The sequence below is a fragment of the Notolepis coatsorum genome, assembly GCF_963971535.1.
Source record: "Notolepis coatsorum genome assembly, contig: SCAFFOLD_1080, whole genome shotgun sequence".
NCBI classification, from domain to species: domain Eukaryota; kingdom Metazoa; phylum Chordata; class Actinopteri; order Aulopiformes; family Paralepididae; genus Notolepis; species Notolepis coatsorum.
In genome coordinates, this window is record NW_028169013.1 from 21,402 (window position 1) to 46,302 (window position 24,901).

At 47.5% G+C, this 24,901-nt stretch overlaps 1 protein-coding gene across 1 annotated transcript in view; it reads left to right on the forward strand.

Moving 5' to 3' along the window:
- The window catches only part of LOC311248813 (neurexin-3b-like), a gene marked incomplete at both ends in the record, with an annotated part of 43,963 nt that overhangs the window by 18,303 nt on the left and 759 nt on the right, over positions 1-24,901 (forward strand). Inside the window, one exon of the mRNA XM_084339639.1 lies at positions 23,250-23,424. Within this exon, the coding sequence (XP_084195765.1) occupies positions 23,250-23,424 (175 nt within the window). The remainder of the gene's footprint in view (positions 1-23,249; positions 23,425-24,901) is intronic.

A 24,901-nucleotide genomic window follows, 5' to 3' on the forward strand; every position in this document is an offset into this window, starting at 1 on the left:
GCCGCTCCTAGACATCGCGGTAAGCATCAAGGTTAGGCGTTGTTTGTGCCACAGCCTCTCCTAGACATCGCGGTTAAGCATCAAGGTTAGGCGTGTTTGTGCCACAGCCGCTCCTAGACATCGCGGTTAAGCATCAAGGTTATGCGTTGTTTGTGCTGCAGCCTCTCCTGCACATTGCGGTTAAGCATCAAGGTTAGGCGTTGTTTGTTGCTGCAGCCGCTCCTAGACATCGCGGTTGAGTTGAATCTTCTGCGGACGCCTGTATTCTTTCCTCACTTCAACATGTTTTTTCTTGACAACCTTGGAGCAACCTTGGAGCCAATGTGGTGTTACTGGATACATACTCTGAGGGAAATAGATTATGTTTGGAGCTCTACTGCAGAAATGTGAAGGGGTGTGGGAAACAGTGGACATACTTCAAATCTATATGTGTATTTTATACAATATATTTCAAGCATAATTTGGACACACACACACAGTCACACACACACACACACACACACAGACACACACACACACACACACACACACACACACACACACACACACACACACACACACACACACACACACACACACACACACACACACACACACACACACACACACACACACACACACAAAGTAGGACACTCATCACCAATGTCCCACACATGAACTATATTGGTTTGTAACACAGTGTGATGGAAATATGCAGTCCTTCCCTGTCAAGAGCTCTCCATTCCAGTATACTGTACTCGCCAACACGGATATCTGTGGATTGGGGTGTGGGCGGGGGAGGGGGAGAGGATGGAGTGACCTACTTAAGACATGACTTCTTAAACATACGACAGGGATGATTATTTAATGACCCCGAGGTTTAAACCATCCATTTTCATATATTTAGCCAAACGCTGCTGCTGTCTCAGTGGCTCCAGCTATGTTTAACTTGGTCTAATTCTTCAGGGATGTGGAATGAAAGTGATTATAGTTCCCTGGGGGGACTTTTCTCTCTCTCTCTGTCTCTCTCTTTCACTCTCCCCCCTCACTTTTTTTCATTAGCAAATATACAAAGCATGCAGCCTTTAAAAACTCTGAGAGGCTCTCTAGATGTTTTTTATTTATTTTTTGCTGTGACCAGCAACTCCTGTGGATGTGACCACTCTCCAGCGGCCACATGTTTGGAGGTCTCCTGTCGATGTGACCCCTCTCTAGCGGCCACATGTTTGGAGGTCTCCTGTCGATGTGACCCCTCTCTAGCGGCCACATGTTTGGAGGTCACCTGCACACCTTACTCACTGATTTACCCCAAAATGCTGTGAACCAATCAGTATACAATTCAGGCAGTGGCCAATAAAACACCCTGCATGCATAAGGCATTCATTTCAACAGCATGCCTCTTTACTCTGCTCAACACTAAATACCTGCCATTGGTTATCAAGGTTTGAAAGTATACACATGCACACACGCATACACATCCACACATGACTCCTTTTGTTTGCAAAAAATACGTCATACACAGATATCTAACCTTACCATCATCATGCTGTTGTCATGGGCACCGTTACTAATGCCTTGCTGTAAGTGGCGCGGCCCTCACCGCGAGCGGCGCAATCACCGTGTCTGCCCCCCCGCCGCTCGCCGGGTCGATGTGATCGAGCAGCAGCTGTGTGTGACTTCACTCTGTTGGTGCCAATTAAGTCACACCCACAGCGGGCAGATGGTGAGGCTTAATGTGCCACAGTTCAACATGTCGCACAACAGGTCAGACGGGCGCCTTCGCAGTCGTTTATTCCCGCGAGAGGTCTCAAACGCACGACGTGCCATTAATCAGAGCTGCCGCCGTAACAAGGAGGCACGGGGAGACGTGTCGTACCTTGAGTGTTTTAAAATGGCTTTCGATGAGAAGACACACTGTATCTTTATAATTATCCTTGTAGCCTGGATCCTTGGTCAGGCACTTAACACAAGACGGATCGGCTGTTTTATCGCTGATGCAACGTGTGGGGAATTGAATGGCTGTCCAGTGAACAGTGCACTGTAGACAACTGTCTCATACTTAAATCATATTTATCGCTATTATGACTATAGTGCTGCATGGCGTTGGAGATGTGCGGTGTGGTGGTGTCCGTCAGACCTTGCACTAGGAGACTGTACAGAGATGGGTGGTTCTTGGCGAGATGCGGCAATTCTTTGACAGACACACAACCACACAACTCTTCCCCCTCTGGTTCCTCACCTTGGGAGGATGGAGCTGCTGCTGCTGTGATGTTCTGTTCCAGGAATACAATCCCTTTTCTCTCACTTCAGGACTTATGACAACTAGGGCTGACCCCTATTAGTCGAATAGTCGACTAATCGATCGAAAGGAGCCGTAGTCGACTACCAAAATGAAAAAAAACATTATTATAAATGTTTATTTTTTATTTTTTTATTTTTTTATGTTAAAAAAAAAGTATCATTCTTTCCAAAAGAAAAGAGGTCTAGAAGCATGGCTAACGCTAATGGCACGCATACCGGAGGCTAACTGCTAAGAAAACAGGCACAGAGGCACTGAAAGAGGATTTCACCCATCTAATGAACACACTAGACTAGACAAATATCAAGATGTATCCATCAGTGGACCAATTGCATGCTTTCGCAGAGGACAAGAAGCCTTCTGTCGACTCCTTCAGACATCAAGCACCCCCCACAGCCCAAAATATTATATCTTTTAAAAAAAAATTCATAGTCGACTATCGGCTAATTTAGTCGACTATACAAATCCTTAGTCGGGGACAGTCCTAATGACAACACATCAACACGCATGGTACGTTACATTGCCACGTTTGAGGACAATAACAATTTGACCTATATCAAGCCCACCCCCTTTTGTATCGATCCTCCAATCACAACCGCTGCCTCTCAGACAAACTCTGGTACCATTCAGATTCAGATTCAGATTCCTTATGTCAGTGCTTTACAGCAAGAAGAGTGGAATTCTATTTATTGTGGTCCCTCGACCATAGCAGCTTCCAATAATAAAAACACATTTAGCATAGAATAAAATAAGATGACTAAAATAAAGATGACTATATACAGTTCTAAAACGTGTGCAGTGCAGATCAGGATGTAGATATTATAATATATACAATTTAAATAAAATAAATGGCTATGTACAGTTCCAAAAACAGTATGTTGTGTGATGTGCAATGAGCAATGTGCAAATTTAATTTGAGCAGTGTGTAAAATACAATGTACGACCCACGTCATGTGTTTTGTTTTTGGTCATTTCAATAAAAAGGGGGAAACATTCAAACTCCACAATTACTAATGATACTAATTTATATTAAAGAAAAAAATGTATGTATTTATTTATACGTTTGATATTTGTTCCTCCCTTATGTCCTCCTCTGCGTATGTTTTAGCTCAGAGCACATTCATCACAAAGGGATGTTTTCTGCGTCTCTAAGGGGTTCTTGTCACCAATGTCGCCACCATAAGCCTCCCCATGATTCCAGGCGATAGTCCCGAGCTTTTAGTGTATTCATTAATTAATGAATTCATCTCATGTATGCATGTCCTTTTTTTCTTTCTCTTTCTTCTTCTCTGCTCATTCTCGGCAGTTGTGTGCATGGTTCAGCAGAGCTCCCCTGGTTTTCTGTTGGCGAGGCAACAAAAGCCTTCCATTCTGGCAGCGACTTCTGTGGAGGCACAGGGTTGTCTTCCATCCCTTTCCATCACCTCCTCGTCCTCGTCCTCCTTCTCTCATCATTTATTTTTCTTTGATTTTGTATACATTTTTTTTTCTTTCTTGGCATGCGGTTGTTTATCCTGAAGCCACCTCGCAGGGCTCTCACGCGTAGGTAGATACCAGACGCAGCAGCCTCAACACATTCTCCCGGCTCTCCGCCTGTTAAAGACTTTCTCACGCCGTGCTTGTGTCTCCTGTTGTTTGTGTCTCATGACATGACTCATGTGTTAGGTTCCAGCTAAATAAAGTGTACTTAAGCCCTCCCGCGTGAGTCAATATTTCTTGCCGATGCTGTCGGTTGAGAGAGAGAGAGAGAGAGAGAGAGAGAGAGAGAGAGAGAGAGAGAGAGAGAGAGAGAGAGAGAGAGAGAGAGAGAGAGAGAGAGAGAGAAGAGAGAGAGAGAACTTTAGTTCCACGTCCCTACTCTTTTTTACAGTACAGAAATGAGTGTAGTTTTTTGTTCCGTAGCTCCTCAGCCTTGCAGCAGCATAAGCAACACAAAGTAGTACAAAAGAACCAATAAAAACAGTATAAGATTTAAAGATTAGCAGCTAAAAAGAGCGACAGAAAGAGAGAGAGATGTTGTTTGCGTTCTATAAACAGGACAGAACCTCAGCTTTACCAGCATGTTTCCAGTTCATGTATATTATTTTCATTGAGGCAGAGAGGAGGCTTGAATGAATGTATTTGATAATTACAAATACAGTATACTGTATAACACGGCACTGCAGTCATAAATCATAAATAAAATCATACATCAAAAATCACTGAGGATGAAAACACATAAAGCCCGAAGGCTTCTTCCGATTGTGGTCCTATAGTATAACACACGGCACGCCACAAGATGAAAGCAAGACTTTAACAAGACAGCAAGTGATGACGGTACAATCGACATATAAATAGCAGGCGGCGGGGGCCTGTGCTTTCTTGTCATGAAAAGAAAATTGTATATGCTACACTGTACTTTGTAACCATTTATTTAAGGCCACTTCAAACGTAACTCAAAATGTGAAGGAGTATTACTGTACTGCTGCACTGTAGAGAGATGTGTTTTACCTGTTTTTTGCCATTTAAACTAAAAGGTATGAAGTCTGTCGAGCTGCCTCGTGTAAAGTATAGCTATAGTCTTAGTAGTGATAAATAATGAATTAAGTACGGTGGTGCCATAATTTTATTGGGCTGAGTGGGAGACAGAGTGTGTGAGACACAGGAGTAGCAAGGATTCTGCTAGGATTCCATCCTATACGTCAGAAGGCACTCTTCTCCTGTGGGAAACGTCTGGCTCATTTACATTGAGCCTACATGCATTGCAATATTGGGCTGTCAGAACAGATTTCAATATTCAAATTTCATTCAAATTTTGAAAAGAAAATATATATATGAAGTTGAATAACACACTCACATTCCACATTTGAATAATATAAAACAAATGTTGATATGAGGTGAACTGAAAACGAATGACTGGTTCTTTTGTGGGTGTTCCAAAGCACAGCCCAATACCTAATGATTGTTTAGGAAGGATGTGTCCTATTGATACTACAAATGAACACACTGAACTTGTTCATTGTAAGCACACACCTCAATCAGACTATGGCTCTCAATGTCAATTCTGCTCATTTTCATGTAAATGGTCATAGGAATGCAATAGTTCCATACAGCCAAACTCATGTAATCAGCCTTAATCGTCTTATTTGGAATAAGGTCAATGGTCCGATTATTACAGCATATTTCCCCCCTGACCTCCAGAGCAGTATATCTGTATTTTTCGGGAGTGTGTGTGTGTGTGTGTGCGTGTGTGTGTGTGTGTGTGTGTGTGTGTGTGTGTGTGTGTGTGTGTGTGTGTGTGTGTGTGTGTGTGTGTGTGTGTGTGTGTGTGTGTGTGTGTGTGTGTGTGTGTGTGTGTGTGTGTGTGTGTGTGTGTGTGTGTGTGTGTGTGTGTGTGTGTGTGTGTGTGTGTGTGTGTAGGGGGGGCTTGTAACACAGGCGATGGACGCTAAACGGAGTCAATATGCTCGTCTTCCCCGCTCCATTTATACCGGTTCCTCTGTGAATCACCCGTGCGCCATTATATAAATGACTTTAAAAACACGTTGAGACGCAATCAAGAGAAATTACGCACGACTCCTGAGTCACGGCTCATTTGATGCGCTGGCTGCTGATTCCCGCTTTCGTTTTGTTGGGGCTCAGCAGTGATGTTATCCTTCGCGAATGTTCCAAATCCCCTGGGGACGTTCGCCTGGCACGTGGCTCACTGCCTGTGTGTGCGTGTGTGTGTGTGTGTGTGTGTGTGTGTGTGTGTGTGTGTGTGTGTGTGTGTGTGTGTGTGTGCGTGTGTGTGTGTGTGTGTGTGTGTGTGTGGGTGTGTGTGTGTGTGTGTGTGTGTGTGTGTGTGCATGTGTGTGTGTGTGTGTGTGTGTGCGTGCGTGCGTGCGTGCGTGTGTGTGTGTGTGTGTGTGTGTGTGTGTGTGTGTGCGTGCGTGAGTCTGGAGGTTTGTGCAGTAGTGGCTTTTTGTTTGCATCTTCTTTTGTATCCGTTTGTGTCCGAGCGGGGTACTTGAGTGCGTGTACTGTATGTGTGTGTGTGTGTGTGTGTGTGTGTGTGTGCGTGCGTGCGTGCGTGCGTGCGTGCGTGCGTGCGTGTGTGTGTAGGAATAAAAGACGTAAAGAGGAATATATACCGCTGGATCTCAGTACTGCAATCTGGTTTTCCTTGGCCTCAAGGCAGTTCAGTTTGTATTACATTGCATCGGTACACATTCCAGCGCTTGTCCGCAACAGTTAGAAGAGACAGCGCAGCACGAAGGGGCTGTTCATGATGTATTATGTGTTCTAGATGTGTTGGGGACGCGGTCTGATCGCTGCACTGCTGCTCCGGCCCTCAGGAGGATGCACACCTTCAAGCACACACTCCTACGACTCTCCTGGAGCGGCTCCAGCTCGACGCACATACAGTATCATCATGACCACACCGCCGAATACACCAGCCAAGCGTTGTGAGATTTTTTTGTGGGGTTTCAAGAACTAAAAAATCCAAAATATAGCCACTTCTTTCAGCCCCTGAACAAGTGTAACATTTTGGACACAGCGTGATGCGAGGAGGTGTTTTTTTTGGGAAAACAAGCTTTGATGTATCCCTTTCTCTAACCTTGAAACTCGGGAGAGAGGCTACAGCCTTTCAATGAGCCGACGGGTCGATATAATAAACCTGCGTCCTTGGCGTTTACTGTGGCTATGTCTCTCCCCTGATCTTCTCCTCTTCACTGCGTCCGTTAACACAGACATCCTCTCGCACTGCGACGGGGTGGCATGAAATCTGATGAGAGACAAGATTCCCCCCGAGCTCTCTGTTCCCCACACGTCTGCCACAGCCGGTAAAATCTCTCGCCGCTGTTTAGGTGTCTGCCGAGGCTGTGTCAAATATATCATAGCCTCCTCCGCGTGTCTGTGTCTGTCTGTGTGCGTGTGTGTGCGTGTGTCGGTGTGCATGTGTGTGCGCGTGTCTGTGTGCGTGCGCCTTCAGCATTCCGGCGGGCGTACAGCGGTGTGTAAAACTCCCGTGTGGAGATGATTGACAGCGAAGATAGATAATCGCACGGGCACACTCCTAGGAGTGGGTTCCCCGCGGTGGCTGAGGGGGATACATTGAAAACGTGGAGAGCTCTGACAGTTGAACAACGAGGAGACACGACATCTACCCTCTCTATCTCGCCCACAGAACCATAGTGACATGATGTGGAATGTTCATCACGCGAGCACCGCACAGCTGTGTGTTTGATTTAAAGTGTTCAAATGAATTGTCCCCACATGAATATGGCCTTCAAGTCCCATTAGTCACAATGTATTTCTCCCAGAGTGGTTTACTGCTAACACATCACAGTGTGACAGTAATGTCATGCCTTCCCAATGTTTTACCTCCTCTACCACTCGGCGGAAATTAGTCATTTTCCTTCGAGGGTGGTTACTACTGGTTGCAGGCAGCCATGTTGGAAGGAAGACAAATACACAACAATTCTGTGCAAGGGCTCTATTCTAAACAGTAATCCAGAACTATTTTATTCACTGTCAAAACAACTGATTGTATATGTTTGCACTTTTATTTGCTCATTTCATGTCTATTCTATTCTACTATTTATTGCACTGAACTATTGCACTATTTTACTCTGTCTATTCTATCTTACTCTTTTTATTATTGTCTATTTTTTAAACTGAATCAAACCATAAACAAGGTGGCCTGTTGGGATTTTAGATCCTAATGTGAAAAACTGTGATTTTATGTCTGCACTTTATGTGCTCATTGTATGCCTGTCTTTTTTCTGTTGTTATGAAAGGTACTATACAAATAAAGTTGTATTATTATTATTATTATTATTATTATTATTATTATTATTATTATTATTATTATTATTATTATTATTATTATTATTATTATTATTATTATTATTATTATTATTATTATTATTATTATTATTATTATTATTATTATTATTTACAGCAAGCATATAGCACAGGGCACTACATACACTAAAATGTAACAATATATAAAGAAATATAGAAGCATTATCATTATTAAGTGTATAAACAACCTCTATAACCATGGCCCTCTGTACATACATCTGTGCATGTGTTCATGTTGGCCTGGACACTGACAGTAGAAAGCACTATCCCTTGTAAATAGTTAATAGATCATTCAAACTGTTCGTTAATGAGTTATTAAAGATTGTTTTTGACTTGTAAATAGTTAACCTGTTAAGTGGTAGCCCTATATATTTTCAGAAATTTCACCTAAAGGTACATGCCTAAGTAAATGGAAAATTGCTCCACTTCTGCAAGGTCAATTTGCATGTTCTTGATATCTAGGAACATCTAGGGACCTGGGGGTATGTATTTCCAGTGTCAGAAACATTGTGTCTGTTACTAGGCTTGAGTAAATTGTAATGAAGAAAAGGAGAATATAAATTATGATTTATTTTTGCATCTTTGACGGTGAATAATATAATTAAAGCCCTATTTGTTGCCTGTCGATTGCCCTTTCAGGTGACAAAATCCGTTCAGCGGTTCTCGAGTCACATGCCGATATGTGAGGCGTGCCCCAAAGTACGCAAAAGTACACATTACCACCCCGACTCCCGGGGCTCTAGCTCTGTCAATCATTTGGCGATCTCGAAGATCTTTGCACAGGGTTGTAGCCAATGAGTGTGGCTTTCCAGTGATACCCCATGATATACTTACTGTCAATGACCTGGTTTGTTAATAGTTGATTAACAATGCCCAGTACAAGTAAACCCTCTCTGTTGCCAATTCCTCCTACTATTCTAGATATTTAGCCCAACATCCAACACATTGATAGCTACATGTTAAATGAGGAATAGTTGCAACTGTAGAATAGCATCCCATAAAATATAATGTATTATCAAATATATGAACTGACATTTTACAAATGAGTTGATAATGATTACTTACCAATTTACTAATATGAAATAACCATGAAATAACCTGTAAATATTAGTAAATGAGGAATAGTTGCAACTTCAGAATAACATCCCAATAAGGTCTATAAAGTATTGATATGGTCTTAACAAATATATTTACTGACCATTCAATTATGATTTGTTACTCACTTGTTAAACATGTATTATGTGTTTAGAAAGCTCCCCTGGTGGGAGAACAGATGAGGCCAACTGTAGGTGGATGGTGTTGATTTTGGTGGCAAAAAGGTACAGGGGATGGTGTTAGAAAAGGGCTCTGGTGGCTGTAGTAGGTGGCTGACTAGAGAAGATGGCTTTGGCTGCCTTTTCCAGTACTGCTGGTGTTAGAATAGAGTTGGCAGCACTCCGTTTTACTTGTACTGAAAGTTGTTAATTAACTATTAACAAATACTTAACAAGTCATTAGTAAATTGTTTATTAATAGCCTATTTATGGTCATCATTATTAACTATTTATAAAGGCATAGTTTAAAATCCAACCAATCAACTATTAACAAACATTTAAAGTCACTAACAACTCATTAACAAACAGTTTGTGGATGATCTATTAACTATTTATAAGGGATAGTTATGCTAAAGTGTCACCTACTGTACATGGATATTGTTGTGAAGGGCCAGATTAAACCGAATATATATATTTATTATATATATATATTTAATTGTATTTGTATATTCTCTAATATTCCTTGATATCCCTTGTATATTCCTTGTACAATATGCATTGAATATCCATTCTAGCCTACTGAACATCCCATAATAGTCTCCATTCTACTATTGGTCGAGACCTTGGTGCCAGGCTGCCATACCCCCCAGACCCAGTTCAAACGTACCGCTCAACATGTACGAACAAGTCCTAGTTCCGCGTAGGAATCTGGCTACCGCACCACTAATGGGACTATTTGTTCATAGTGCGTATATATACTGCGCTACTAAAGTAGGACTCCTTTTTCAGTCCAGTTTCTTACCCTCCAATAGAGTGACAGACGTAAAGCCTCCCCGCGACGCCACGTGTGGGAGTAAGGCCAAGTTCGGCCTACCATCGGTATTGAGACATCGTGTATATTAATATTTGAATAGTCATATTTGGCACTATATCGTCGAGTTGGACGTAGTCTATTAAGCTAATAATAGTCTGTTAATATATAGTGCTTCGTGCGGTGAGAATACTACCGTAGTCAGCACCCCATCGTTTCGGGCAGAAAACTGGCTGCTTATCCAGGATGATCGACCCCATGTGAGATTGCACCCGAGGAGCCCCAGAGCCGACGAGCGAGTGGACCTGTATACCGGATTATTCTACCGACGACAGCCCGCCTTCCCAGGCACGGATTATGCTTTGTATACGTTGATTATTCCATGGATAAAGACCCCCGACACTGCCGTGTGTTGGAACCCCCCCCCCTGGAGAGGACGCAAGGTGAGGAGACGCTCTGCAAGACGAGGTCGCTTCACGTCTCTCCTCCGTGGACCGGAGGACGCCGGCCCACAAAGAGTCCATCTGCTTTCATCTGCGGTCCAAGGATCGCCGGCGCATTGAACGGCACTACAGTGGGTTCACCTGGGATACCCTTGGCCGGATGAGGCAGCCGGACTCTACCCCCCCCCCCCCCCTTCCTACTCCTGTCGGCTTACAAGCGACTGGATTAACCCCCCCTAGTGTATCCAGTCTATAATCATTAAAGTATCATTGCTGTTCTTCCTTAACTATTCCAGGTCGTATATGTACCACCTGCGCCTTCAGAGATTGGACATTCTCTATTGATATACCGACGAATACTCTTGCCATAAAAGTGCATACTAATTCCCATTCATAAATGTGATTGATTTGATTAAGTGATTGCTCTACACACCATCGCTGTGTAGAAATAAAGACCTATTTCTAATTCGTACATTTGTGTTGGATCCGTTTCATCTACGTGACAGTGTTCATCATAATATATTTATGCCGAGTACTGGGTGGCCAAATATTAAGTACAAAGGTAGTGGTAGTAAGTATCATATCTAGTAATACAGTCAGGGAATTGTACCCCTCAGTTACAATTGGTCCTTCGAGCCGGAGGGTAATTAGTGTAATATTAATATAGTGTTATTAATATTGAAATGGCCTATGATGAACACTCCACGAAACGATCCTCCTAACCAACGCCCGCAGCGCGAACGACGGCTCCCTCAGTACTTAGAGGCTTATGCTGTCAGTCAACAACCTAGTCTTCTACTAACAGTAAACGCGGTAAAACTAGAAAGTAAAAGTATGTCTAACCCCAACGCCCAGACTACCCCGACCATAGAGGCCCCTACGGGTTCTAATGTAACTGACCAAGTTCACGGTGGGGACCAGTGGGAACCAGACATGACTTCACACCCCGCCAGTACTGAAGAAGTAGTCCCTGATGAGTCCCGGGAGGAATACAACGCTACCGAGAGAGAACTCGGCACGGAAGAAGACGGGGAGAGCACCGTGGAGATAGAGCTCCAAGGCTCCGCAAGGAGTACCCCGAGGGAAGGCTCCCCTATACAACCGCCTTCTCCCAGCGAGGCAGAGAGGACCCTACAGCAGGCCTTCCTCATCAGCCTGAACGCCGCTGCTGAACGCGACCGACTGCAGATCCAGCAGCGGAGCGAAGAAGAGCATATACGTCTAGAAATAAGACGCATTCAGAGGGAAGAGAATGTGGCCCGAGACCGAGCAGACAGCCAGCGAGCAGCTGCTGGTGCTCTACGGGACGCAGAGCGCGACAGACAGCAAGCGCAACTAATAGAACAGCTGATCAGACGGACAACACCCTCTCCCTCCGCCAGAGGCTCCAGGAACTCGTCTAGACACACCTCCAGGGCGGCATCCCCTAGCCGAGTAAACAACCCTGAACTTGACCAACAGACGAGGTCTATACCCCCCACAGACCACCTCCCCCCACCGGTCCAAGCGAGACCTAGCAACCGGGAAGGAGCAGCATATCCTGTGGAGAGGCTAAACCAGAGACTACAAGCACTGGATGACCTAACTGAAGACGAAGAGGAAGAGGAGGAGAACCACGCCCGACGACAGCACAGTACTCTACCGGACCAGGAGGTCCGGTACAGCCCAGGCTATACTCCCGCGGAGCTGCGCTACAGACCCCCGACTCTATACCCGGGTGAGCACGACGCACGACCCGCACCGAGGAACAGCACCTGGACAAGCGGGCCATGGTACACTGCCGGTACCAGCCCATACCAAGGAGCGGGAGGAGACTCGCCTAGGAGGCCTCTCCCCCAACGCTCGCCGATGTATCCACAGTCAGCGTCATACATTGGCACGCCTATGGTACCCGACTTCACCCAAGAGAACCGGGCCCAGTATACAGAACTCCGCATGTGTCTGGAGACCATGTTGGTGGATGTATTGGATGAACGCCATAAATACGCCATCCTACTGAAGCACTTAAAGGTACCCCGCGCACATAATATAGCGCTCGCCTACGCGACTTCCACCACCCCATACACAGCAGCGCTGGTAGCATTGGACCAGAGGTATGGGCGCATATGGGATTACGTGATCCAGGAGATCCGACACATCGACCGCTTACCCCCAGCAATAGACAATCGAGCACTGGACGACCTGTCCATCAGAGTGCAGTCCCTGGTAGGGATGTTGGGAGCGCAGAGAGAGAAGGGGAGGCATGAACTTTACGCCAAATCAAATGTGGAAAGGATCTTGGAGAAGCTGCCGCCCGCTCGACAGGAGCGTTTTAGGCGGCAGAGAGACCACCGAGACCCGAATGGCCCCGAACCGAACCTCCTCGATCTAGCAGACTTCCTGGCGAGAGAAGTCAGCAGCCTACGGCTAGATACATTCGGACGGAGCACCCCTGGCTCCAGAGAAGGAACCAGACGACTAAATGATGGAAGAAGATCGGTGACTGTGATGCACCAATCGGAGTCAGTACCGAGCAGCAGGAGCCACAGTACCCCCTCCAGAACGGAGAAGTGGAAGATAGTGTGCCCCTACTGTGAGAAAGAACACTGGCTAGCGCAATGTGACTCCTTCCCCAAGCTGAACGCGGAGGAAGCAAGTCAATGGATAAAGTCCAACAAGCGCTGTTTTCGCTGTGCGCGCTCACACATGGCAGCCGAATGCCGCTTAAAGAAAAGGTGCACCAAGTGCGATGGAGCCCATCTGGACATACTTCACGACAGTAACAGACGGCGCCCTTCACCCGCACCATCCAGCAGCAAAGCGAGCGTCATGTACATCGATCCCGCCAGCAGCAGTGGAGCCCGAGTACTCCTAAAAGTAGTGCGTGTGACACTAAGCTACCAGAATAAAGTCCTGGACACTTACGCCGTCCTCGATGACGGGTCAGAGAAGACCCTTCTGCTCGCCTCCGCTGCGGCCCAGCTAGGGCTGCGGGGAAGCGAAACCCAAATGACAATTCGGACAATAAGACGAGATTTGAAGACGATAAAGGGCGAGAATGTCTCATTCTCTATCGCAGCAAGCGGCCAGCCTGAGCGACGGTACCAGATTACAGACGCTTTCACCAGCCAAGAAATAGGACTGTCGCGGTACACATACCCCGTCGCCAAGCTGATGGAGAAATATGCACATCTGCGCAAGTTACCGATCCCGCTCATAGACAATGCTATGCCGACCCTGTTGATAGGCTCCGACCATGCAGACCTCATTGTCCCGATAGACCGGGTTCATACCGGACCCCGAGGCTGTCCTGCAGCAGTCGAGACCCGTTTGGGATGGACTCTCCAAGGCCTGCTCGCCAAATCTCTCAACCGAAGTACAGCCACTAGATGTCTCCACTCCCGAGTCACAGAGGGAGAAACCGCACTCCTGCAACACGTAGAGCGGTTATGGACCTTGGAACAAATGCCCTTTAAGAACGGAAAGAAAGACATTCGCTCTAAAGATGACATTTACGCCATTCACCTCCTCGAGACAGGGACCAAGAGAGTCCCGGTCAACGGCGTGTTGAGATACGCCACGCCACTCCTGCGGCGAGAAGGAATGCCTACTTTCCACGCCAAGACAGACGCCACAGAACGGTACCTGCTGAACACGGAGCGGCGCTTAGCCAAGAACCCCGCCCAAGAGAGTGTATACCGCGCTGAGATTGAGAAGCTCATCACAGCGGGACACGTCACAAAGATGGACATTAAAGAGGCTGACCAGACCACTGAATCGTGGTACGTGCCTCACCACAAGGTCCATCACAACGGTAAAGACCGCATAGTATTTAACTGCAGCTACCAGATCGGATCCCAAAATCTGAATAAAGAGTTACTGCCCGGTCCCACACTCGGCCCCTCCCTACTCGGCGTTCTACTCCGCTTCCGCCAGGAAAAGGTGGCCATCAGCGGGGACATTAAAGGAATGTTCCTGCAGGTGAGATTAGTAGAGGAGGACAAGCCCCTGTTACGGTTCCTATGGAGAGAGAAGCCAGGAGATGAGCACCCAGCCATCTACCAATGGGAAGTCCTCCCCTTCGGAACGACGTGCAGCCCCTGCTGTGCTACATTTGCACTACAGAAACATGTAGCAGAGGACCCAGCAGCGGACGAAGAGGTCCGACACAGCGTAAAGAACAGCTTCTACATAGACAACTGTCTACAAAGCCTTTCAACCCAGGAAGAAGCCGAGGCTCTCCTGATTAAACTCCGCGCCTCATTGATCAAAGGCGGCTTTGATCTCAGGCAGTGGGCCAGCAGCGATCCGCAAGTACTGCGCAGCCTCTCCTCCGAGGACAAGGCAGCCAGCAGCGAGACCTGGATGGCTACAATCCCGGGAGAAGCCCAGGAGATGACCCTGGGATTGGTGTGGCGATTCAAAACAGATTCGCTTCACTACAGACACAAGCCCCTGACTACGGAGCAGGGAAGGCCGGCGGCGGCGCCGACCACCAGACGGAGTGTGTACACAACACTCGCCCGACAATATGACCCGCTAGGATGTATTCTACCGTACACCACCAGGGCAAAAATGATTGTACGAGCATTGTGGGACAAGGACCAGGGCTGGGACGACCCCATTCCCGCACACCTTGCATCCACCTGGAGAGAGTGGGAGATGGAGCTCCACTCACTCCCAGGCGTTAATATGCGCCGAAGCTACTTCCCACCCACGGTGAGGCCAGAGACATGTAAAATGGACTTACACATCTTCAGTGACGCCTCAGAGGTCGCATACGGATCAGTAGCCTACTTGCGGGCCCAAGAAAAGGGGGGAGAGATCTACACAGCATTTGTCCTCGCCCGCTCGAGAATAGCCCCACGCAAGCAACAATCTATCCCACGTCTAGAGCTCTGCGCAGCCCTAGCCGGAGCGCACCTAGCCACGCTCATCCAACGTGAACTCACCATACCGGTGTCTAGAACAATCCTGTGGTCAGATTCCACGACAGTACTCGCCTGGATCAAATCGGACTCATGCAAGTACAAAGTCTTCGTGGGAGTCAGAGTCACCGAGATTCAAGACTTAACCGAAGAGTTAACCGGAGAAACAGAGTGGCGCTACGTTGATACCAAACAGAACCCAGCTGACGTCATCACCCGGGGAATGCCCCTAGATGACCTCACCCGTCGCAATGTCTACAGTGACGGCCCAGCATTCCTAAAGCTCCCGGAAGGAGAGTGGCCCACGCCTATCCCGAGGGAAGCCAGTCAGGAGGAGGCTGAGAATAAGAAGCCTGTGTTCTGTGGATTGAGCACTGTTATCTCCGCAGACCCCACCATAGAGAGTGCACAACAAAGGACATTCCTACTGCACTACCTACCGTCTCTACAGACCCGCCAGAAGTGGGTAAAGGAGAGAGACAATTTGACAGAAGGAACAGTCGTCATGATTATTGATCAATCACTGCCCAGAGCTATGTGGCCGGCCGGCCGCGTAAGCAAAGTGATCACCGGTGCCGACGGCAAGGTCCGAGCAGCTGAAGTGCTTGTCCAGGGTCGCACTTACACCCGTCCCGTGGCGAGGCTCATAGAACTGCCCCGACTCCCAGACACAATCGATGATGACCATGACCCTATAACCCTATGACTTTGTGAAGTTGACTGACCCCTACAGCAAACCCTTATGTGTAAATAGACAACGCGATTAATCTGTCTCTGCTTAACTGATTAGGTCTGGGACCAATCAGGGGGTGGCTGTTGTGAAGGGCCAGATTAAACCGAATATATATATTTATTATATATATATATTTAATTGTATTTGTATATTCTCTAATATTCCTTGATATCCCTTGTATATTCCTTGTACAATATGCATTGAATATCCATTCTAGCCTACTGAACATCCCATAATAGTCTCCATTCTACTATTGGTCGAGACCTTGGTGCCAGGCTGCCATACCCCCCAGACCCAGTTCAAACGTACCGCTCAACATGTACGAACAAGTCCTAGTTCCGCGTAGGAATCTGGCTACCGCACCACTAATGGGACTATTTGTTCATAGTGCGTATATATACTGCGCTACTAAAGTAGGACTCCTTTTTCAGTCCAGTTTCTTACCCTCCAATAGAGTGACAGACGTAAAGCCTCCCCGCGACGCCACGTGTGGGAGTAAGGCCAAGTTCGGCCTACCATCGGTATTGAGACATCGTGTATATTAATATTTGAATAGTCATATTTGGCACTATATCGTCGAGTTGGACGTAGTCTATTGAGCTAATAATAGTCTGTTAATATATAGTGCTTCGTGCGGTGAGAATACTACCGTAGTCAGCACCCCATCGTTTCGGGCAGAAAACTGGCTGCTTATCCAGGATGATCGACCCCATGTGAGATTGCACCCGAGGAGCCCCAGAGCCGACGAGCGAGTGGACCTGTATACCGGATTATTCTACCGACGACAGCCCGCCTTCCCAGGCACGGATTATGCTTTGTATACGTTGATTATTCCATGGATAAAGACCCCCGACACTGCCGTGTGTTGGAACCCCCCCCCCTGGAGAGGACGCAAGGTGAGGAGACGCTCTGCAAGACGAGGTCGCTTCACGTCTCTCCTCCGTGGACCGGAGGACGCCGGCCCACAAAGAGTCCATCTGCTTTCATCTGCGGTCCAAGGATCGCCGGCGCATTGAACGGCACTACAGTGGGTTCACCTGGGATACCCTTGGCCGGATGAGGCAGCCGGACTCTACCCCCCCCCCCCCCTTCCTACTCCTGTCGGCTTACAAGCGACCGGATTAACCCCCCCTAGTGTATCCAGTCTATAATCATTAAAGTATCATTGCTGTTCTTCCTTAACTATTCCAGGTCGTATATGTACCACATGCGCCTTCAGAGATTGGACATTCTCTATTGATATACCGACGAATACTCTTGCCATAAAAGTGCATACTAATTCCCATTCATAAATGTGATTGATTTGATTAAGTGATTGCTCTACACACCATCGCTGTGTAGAAATAAAGACCTATTTCTAATTCGTACATTTGTGTTGGATCCGTTTCATCTACGTGACAGTGTTCATCATAATATATTTATGCCGAGTACTGGGTGGCCGAATATTAAGTACAAAGGTAGTGGTAGTAAGTATCATATCTAGTAATACAGTCAGGGAATTGTACCCCTCAGTTACAGATATGATTCAAACACTGAGGGCTTAGTTTGCAGATAATACATAGCTTCAGGGCAGTTGCTTTCGCCAGCTGTCCAGGATACGGTTTACCTCATGAAACATGCATCCACTCTGCTTTTTTTGCCCCGAGGTATATTCCTGGTGATTATGTGTGAATAATGCGTATTGATTAGGAGCGGGTACAGGCTCAGGCCAGGGATATATATAGAGAGAGAGGAGCAACAATAAGCACCATGCACCACGGGTGGTCGGTCGACTGTTAGCATGCACCAAGCTTGCAATTCTAGCAGGACTCTGACTCCCCCATAATGAGATCCCTGTGTGTGTGTGTGTGTGTGTGTGTGTGTGTGTGTGTGTGTGTGTGTGTGTGTGTGTGTGTGTGTGTGTGTGTGTGTGTGTGTGTGTGTGTGTGTGTGTGTGTGTGTGTGTGTGTGTGTGTGTGTGTGTGTGGTGTGTGTGTGTGTGTGTGTGTGTGTGTGTGTGTGTGTGTGTGTGTGTGTGTGTGTGTGTGTGTGTGTGTGTGTGTGTGTGTGTGTGTGTGTGTGTGTGTGTGTGTATGTGTGTGTGTGTGTGTGTGTGTGTGTATGTGTGTGTGTGGTGTGGGGGGGGGGGGGGGGCTAGGCCATGGCACAATACGCATACGCATAAGCATAATCATAAGCATAAGCATAAGAATAAGCATAAGTATAAGCATAAGCATACTAAGCATAAGTATAGACTGTAAACACAGTGATAAGCATACCGTTAGACTGTATGAAATACATAGACATTTAGATGCTCCTGAAAGTAATGACTAGTATAGTAACACAACACAGCTAAAACGTTCCGTCTCTTGACGTCAATCACTGTGGGAAGTTCAGCTGATGAGCGAAACAACATGCTCTCAACTCCGGCAGTGGATGTTTGATTTAAAACATGCCAACTGAAATTGACCAAAAGGGCAGTTGTTGGAGAGCTAAAGAAATCTACTATGTTGTGAAAAATGTCATCCACTGGGAAGGGATGGCTCGGCAAAAATTAGGTGTTTACTGTAGCTAGCATTAGTTGTAATGTTAACATCAGTATTTTGTATAAGGGGGACTAAACGCCAAAAGTGGAGGTTCTCGGTCTGTTTACACTTTTGCACTGTGGGATAGTCACGTTATATCACAATGTTCTCGGTCTGTTTACACTTTGCACTGTGGGATAGTCCAGTTATATCACAATGTTCTCGGCCTGTTTACACTTTGCACTGTGGGATAGTCACGTTATATCACAATGTTCTCGGTCTGTTTACACTTTGCACTGTGGGATAGTCACGTTATATCACAATGTTCTCGGCCTGTTTTACACTTTGCACTGTGGGATAGTCACGTTATATCACAATGTTCTCGGTCTGTTTACACTTTGCACTGTGGGATAGTCACGTTATATCACAATGTTCTCGGTCTGTTTGCACTGTGGGATAGTCACGTTATATCACAATGTTCTCGGTCTGTTTGCACTGTGGGATAGTCACGTTATATCACAATGTTCTCGGTCTGTTTGCACTGTGGGATAGTCACGTTATATCACAATGTTCTCGGTCTGTTTGCACTGTGGGATAGTCACGTTTTAATCACAATGTTCCACCTCTGCATCCTCCCCATGAAGAGGAGGCCAAGAGGGACCCCAGCAGCAGGCGCATCACAGACAGCGCCGTAACCGTCCTAGGACGGAACCTCCCGAGCGCGCCGAGAACCCAACCACTCGCAGCTGCTCCGAGAGGGATGCCCATATAGACCTTGAGCTTAGAAAAAGCCCAAGTACTTGGGAGGAGGAGAACTCTACTTCCAGTCTACAGCAAAACCCAGTCTGGTGAGACACAGAATACACTCGTAACCCCCGACGACACAGAGGGCCCAGTGCGGTCTACACGCACTTGGTGAAGATGGGGGGAGCCAGAGAATAGCCGAACGGCAGCCTCTGGTACTCGTATGCTAAGCCATGCAAAGGAAGCGTAGGTAAGCCCTAGGATAGAAGATCAGGATGTGAATACGCCATCCTACAGGTCTATGGAGGTGAACCAGTCCCCCACCTGACAGCGTCTAACAGGTGGGAGACGGTCAACATTCTGAAACTTCCATGGGACAGGTCCAGTATGGGTCCTGACACCCCGCCCCCCCCCCCCCCCCCCCCCCCCCCCCCCGATTTCTCGGGCACCAGAGAATACCGGGAGGAAACGCCACGCATCGCGTCCTCCTTTGGGACCACGATGATGGCTTGCTTCGCCCACAGAGATTGGATCTCGTCGGCCAGAGCTGTCACTGCTGTTGACCCCGACAATAGGGTCTGTACCAAACCTGAAAACGGGTGGGGTGGTGTAAACACAAGACCCCACCTCAGCGTTCTCTCCATCCACCTCGACATATGGCACTGCTGTAGCCATATGTGATGATATCCCAAGCGCACCCGCCGCCACTTGGCGCTGGTCCGCCAGGAACCGTAGATATGCGGCCCGGTCCCACCCGCTGTGAGTTGCCAACCCTGGACCCCGCAAACCGTGCAAGCAGGGTGTCTCGCGGAGTCGGAGCCTGACACTACCAACAAGGCAAACGCACTTAAGGGGGGGACCCCGACAGAAAGGGCCGGTGTGATACGGGGGAAGCTGACATCACACAGGGTGACAAAAGCTCCCCACTGAACACCTCCCTGGCATGGATTGCTGAGGAACTGTTCTACAGCCGGACATACAAGGCGTGAGGTCCCCACACTGCCCGATAGGGTGGGTTCCTACACACCGTAGCCCTGCAGTGATATTACTACCACCCAAATCATGCGCTCCTGCCTGACCACCGCCGGTCTTCCGGCCGTGGGAGGCACTAACGTGATACCCAGCCTGGCGAGGGCGGGGCTGGGGGAACTTGCGCTACGACCCCCTGGGCCTCGAGCTCCCCCGCTCACAACCTTTGTTGTTGACAGACACAACACCAGGCTCACCAAACACAGACGCAGAACGTGTGGCGTGGGAGCCGCTTGACAGCACAACATTCTCATGGACAGACCCAGGCCTAGCCAGCAACTGGGTGTCAGCCCCTGTCCCCATGAGAAGCGAAACGTGGGGCCGCTTGCGCTTCATTGAAGGCATGCGGCCCGCAGCCAAAGGAAACAAATCAGAGCCCTTATCCCGCTGGTGTTGGGGGGGGAGTGACCGGAGAGCGAGCTAGACACAGCTAGACGGCGACGTTTTTTTAGGGCGTGCTCATCTAATGTAGCCAATCCCTCGGCCGCCAATGTCGGCCTTGCGATCACCTGTTGTCTTTGTGTCCAGAGTACCTCAGGCGGGGGAAAACATGGCCGCTGGTTGAGGGCCTCGCCACAGCTGCTGCCCCTCACCTCTGGCTGTGCAGTGTGAGGCGGTGTGGGGCCTAGGTCAAATACCGCCCGCGCTCCTGCGGAAAGACCAAAGTCCCTCTGCGGAGAGGGGAGCCCTGAGGAGGAAAAAAACTTCTCTCCTCCTCAAGGGGAGACTGATCCAACCAAGATGTCTGTAAACAAGCGTTGACAGCATCCTAGCCCTCCCTGCGGTTATAGCTTGCGGCTAGGTCAAAGCTAATAACATCAAAACCTTGCGCGATATTTTGACGTCGGCTGGCCCTAAGGCCCCACCACCCGACATAATTTTTTACAGAAAAAACAGCAATTCGAACAATGTTGCTAGTCGCTGCTAATTCTATACTGTGGCGGTATAGGCTTAACAGCCCACCAGCCACCTGCCGGGCGACTCGCCTCATGGTGTTGGCCGGGCGGGACACCGTTCCACAATGTCAGAGGCAAAGGACTGATGCCACCTGCTTCACAAGCACGGAGCACCAGTGGTGGCTGCAACAAAAGACTACTACTAGTGAAACACTGCCTCACTAGTAGGAATGCAGCAACCTCCACTGTGGTGTGCACCCATGAAGAGGTAAATGAATAAATGAACGAAAACTCCACTAACACACTGCAGAATGGGCTAGCCCATACACACAAATGTTAAGGGGATGCAGACTAGAGAAAAACACCAGTCCCGCACACAATTCATAGATTCACAAAAAGCACACCAGCCCTAGGCCTCAGCCCATCCACCCATGAAATGGTAAACAAGCCCCCGTCAAAACTCCCAACAGTAGACACCGATTGACCGTCAGCATGAATGGTTAAGAGGAGGAAAGACCTTTAGAAAAGACAGCCCTCGGCGGGGAACAAGAACGGAGACCCAGCATTGTAGCATTAGCATTAGCCGTGCGCACTAGGATAGCTGGGAAAACACCCAAAACAGAATTATGATGACCATGTTTTCCCAAATATCCTGCCCCTCGCGCCAATACACAACTCGGCTGTCTCACGGGACAATGAGCAGTATCACAAATGCTAGCATTAATGCCTGGCAGCGCAGGCCCTACCTGTGCGCGACCTAGCCCGACAGCTAGCCGCCGCAGGACGTCCCTCGATCCGCTGTCACGAGATGAGGAAACCCCAGGACAGGCCCGATGCGCTGTTAGGATGTGCAGCGAAGATTCCAGGGGCTGGTGAATCTCCGGCCAAAACCCAACATTGTGTAATTTCTCTCTGCATTTCATAACAACTAGTTCATGGAGTGCACTGCAGCGTCCATGTTGGAAACAAAAAAAGAGGAAGGGGGAGTGTGACCATGTCCGGCGTCTTATAGGAGGACGCTGGGGCTAAAGTCAGAATGGAGAAATACAGTATGTCAGCAAATACCTCACCCCTTACAAAAAGCATAAACATTAATTTGAGGATTCATAGAAAGTGGAAAAGGGAGAACTGAATAGATTTTTTTGCCATTTATTAAATGTCTGTTATATAGTTGCTATAACATAACTGTAAAACCTAACTGATTAGTTTAAACTATCTGAAATTGTGGTCATTTTCCACGAATTAAAATGATACAACAATCAAAAATACCCTACACTAATTTGCCATTTTTATTTTATTTTACCACTTTCACCCCTGGTGTTATAGACTCTACAGCCAGTCAAACCGTACAAAAACTATTATTTAAGTGGCTATTCCAGTCCTATTTAGGCAAATGATTGATTAGTGTCTAATTAGGCGGTCCTAGCCATCCTGCTGAGATAACTACAGAGGTGTGTGTGTGTGTGTGTGTGTGTGTGTGTGTGTGTGTGTGTGTGTGTGTGTGTGTGTGTGTGTGTGTGTGTGTGTGTGTGTGTGTGTGTGTGTGTGTGTGTGTGTGTGTGTGTGTGTGTGTGTGTGTGTGTGTGTGTGTGTGTGTGTGTGTGTGTGTGTGTGTGTGTGTGTAGGTGTGTGTGTGCGTGTGCGTGTGCGCATGTGCGAGTGCGAGTGCGAGAGAGAGAGAGAGAGAGAGAGAGAGAGAGAGAGAGAGAGAGAGAGAGAGAGAGAGAGAGAGAGAGAGAGAGAGAGAGAGAGAGAGAGAGAGAGAGAGAGGGGAGATAAAAAGCAGGGGGAAGAGAACATGAACATTCTCTGGGCTTGTCAGGCTCATTTAGGTGTGGCCCGTGTTCTGCTGTGTGGCCCGTGTTCTGCTGTGTGGCCCGTGTTCTGCTGTGTGGCCCGTGTTTCTGCTGTGTGGCCCGTGTTCTGCTGTGTGGCCCGTGTTCTGCTGTGTGGCCCGTGTTCTGCTGTGTGGCCCCTGGCATAGATGAGATGACTGCGTGGGCAGCAATGCGGTTTCTCCTCATAATTACTTTTCACTGTGCCGCTGTTGTCCATTGTCAACTCCAATAAGGCATAGGGTCACATGTTATATCATGTTATATTATATATATAGAGAGAGAGAAGGGGGGGTGTCGGAGAGAGAATATAGATCAAATGAGAGAGAGAGTTTGTGTGCACAGTAACTTTGAGAAGGAGATAGAGTGGGTTATAGGAGAGAGAATGAGAGAGAGAGAGATGGTTATAGGAGAGACATAATGAGTGAGAGATAGAAAGAGGTGATATAGGGAGATAATGAGATAGAGAGAGAGAGAGAGAGAGAGAGAGAGAGAGAGAGAGAGAGAGATAGAGATAGATAGATAGATAGATAGATAGATAGATAGATAGATAGATAGATAGATAGATAGATAGATAGATAGATAGATAGATAGATAGATAGATAGATAGATAGATAGATAGATAGATAGATAGATAGATAGATAGATAGATAGATAGATAGAATAGATAGATAGATAGATAGATAGATAGATAGATAGATAGATAGATAGATAGATAGATAGATAGATAGATAGATAGATAGATAGATAGACTTTTTTTTACGATTTCCAGTTCCAGTGTTCTATTGTCCATTTTGCATGTATAACCAGTTATTGTATAATTAATTAGAATGTTAGAATTCATTTTGATCAGGTGTGACTGTACTCCTGAAAAAGTATAGTAATATGGTTTATTTGTATTGGGAAAGATACAGACACATTAGCTGGTTGAACAACATCTATATGTGTGGTAATAATTGCAGATATTGAGTGTATTTCTGTGAAAATGCACATGGCGCACGCCTCTGAATCAAACCAAAGCGAAAACGATCGATTCCCACGCGCGAGTCGCGCGCCCGCGTGTGGCCGGTGGGCACAGCTACGTCCGTTAACATGGGATTCAGATTCAGATTCAGATTCCTTTATTAAGCCATAGGCATAGATCAGCCTGGCGGCTGAGGGGAAGAAGCTCAGTCTGTGACGAGCTTTCACAGCCTTTGGGATCCTCAGCCTTCTCCCAGAGGGGAGCAGGGTGAAGAGGCTGTGACCGGGGTGGGAGGGGTCGGCCATGATCTTCAGCGCCCTCTTCAGCGCCCTGGAGTCGTGCAGGGACCTGAGGGAGGGCAGGGGACAGCCGATCACCCTCTCCACGGAGCGAATCACCCGCTGCAGCTTGGCGAGATCTTTTGCCACTGCAGCGTGGAACCAGGAGATGATGGAGTGGGTGAGGATGGACTCAATGATGGCCGTGAGCGAAAGTGAAGCGCTGGTCGCCCGCCTGCCTTCGCGCGCGTGTCAGGGCTGTAAGGCAACAGGCTTCATCTAACTTAGGGTCAATGGGGGTGTTGAGAGTGTTAGGGGGGGGGGGGGGGGGGGGTTGGGTGCAGAGTGGGGGACGTTGAGATGGTCAAAGGATGGTCTTTGTTTTAATATTGCATTG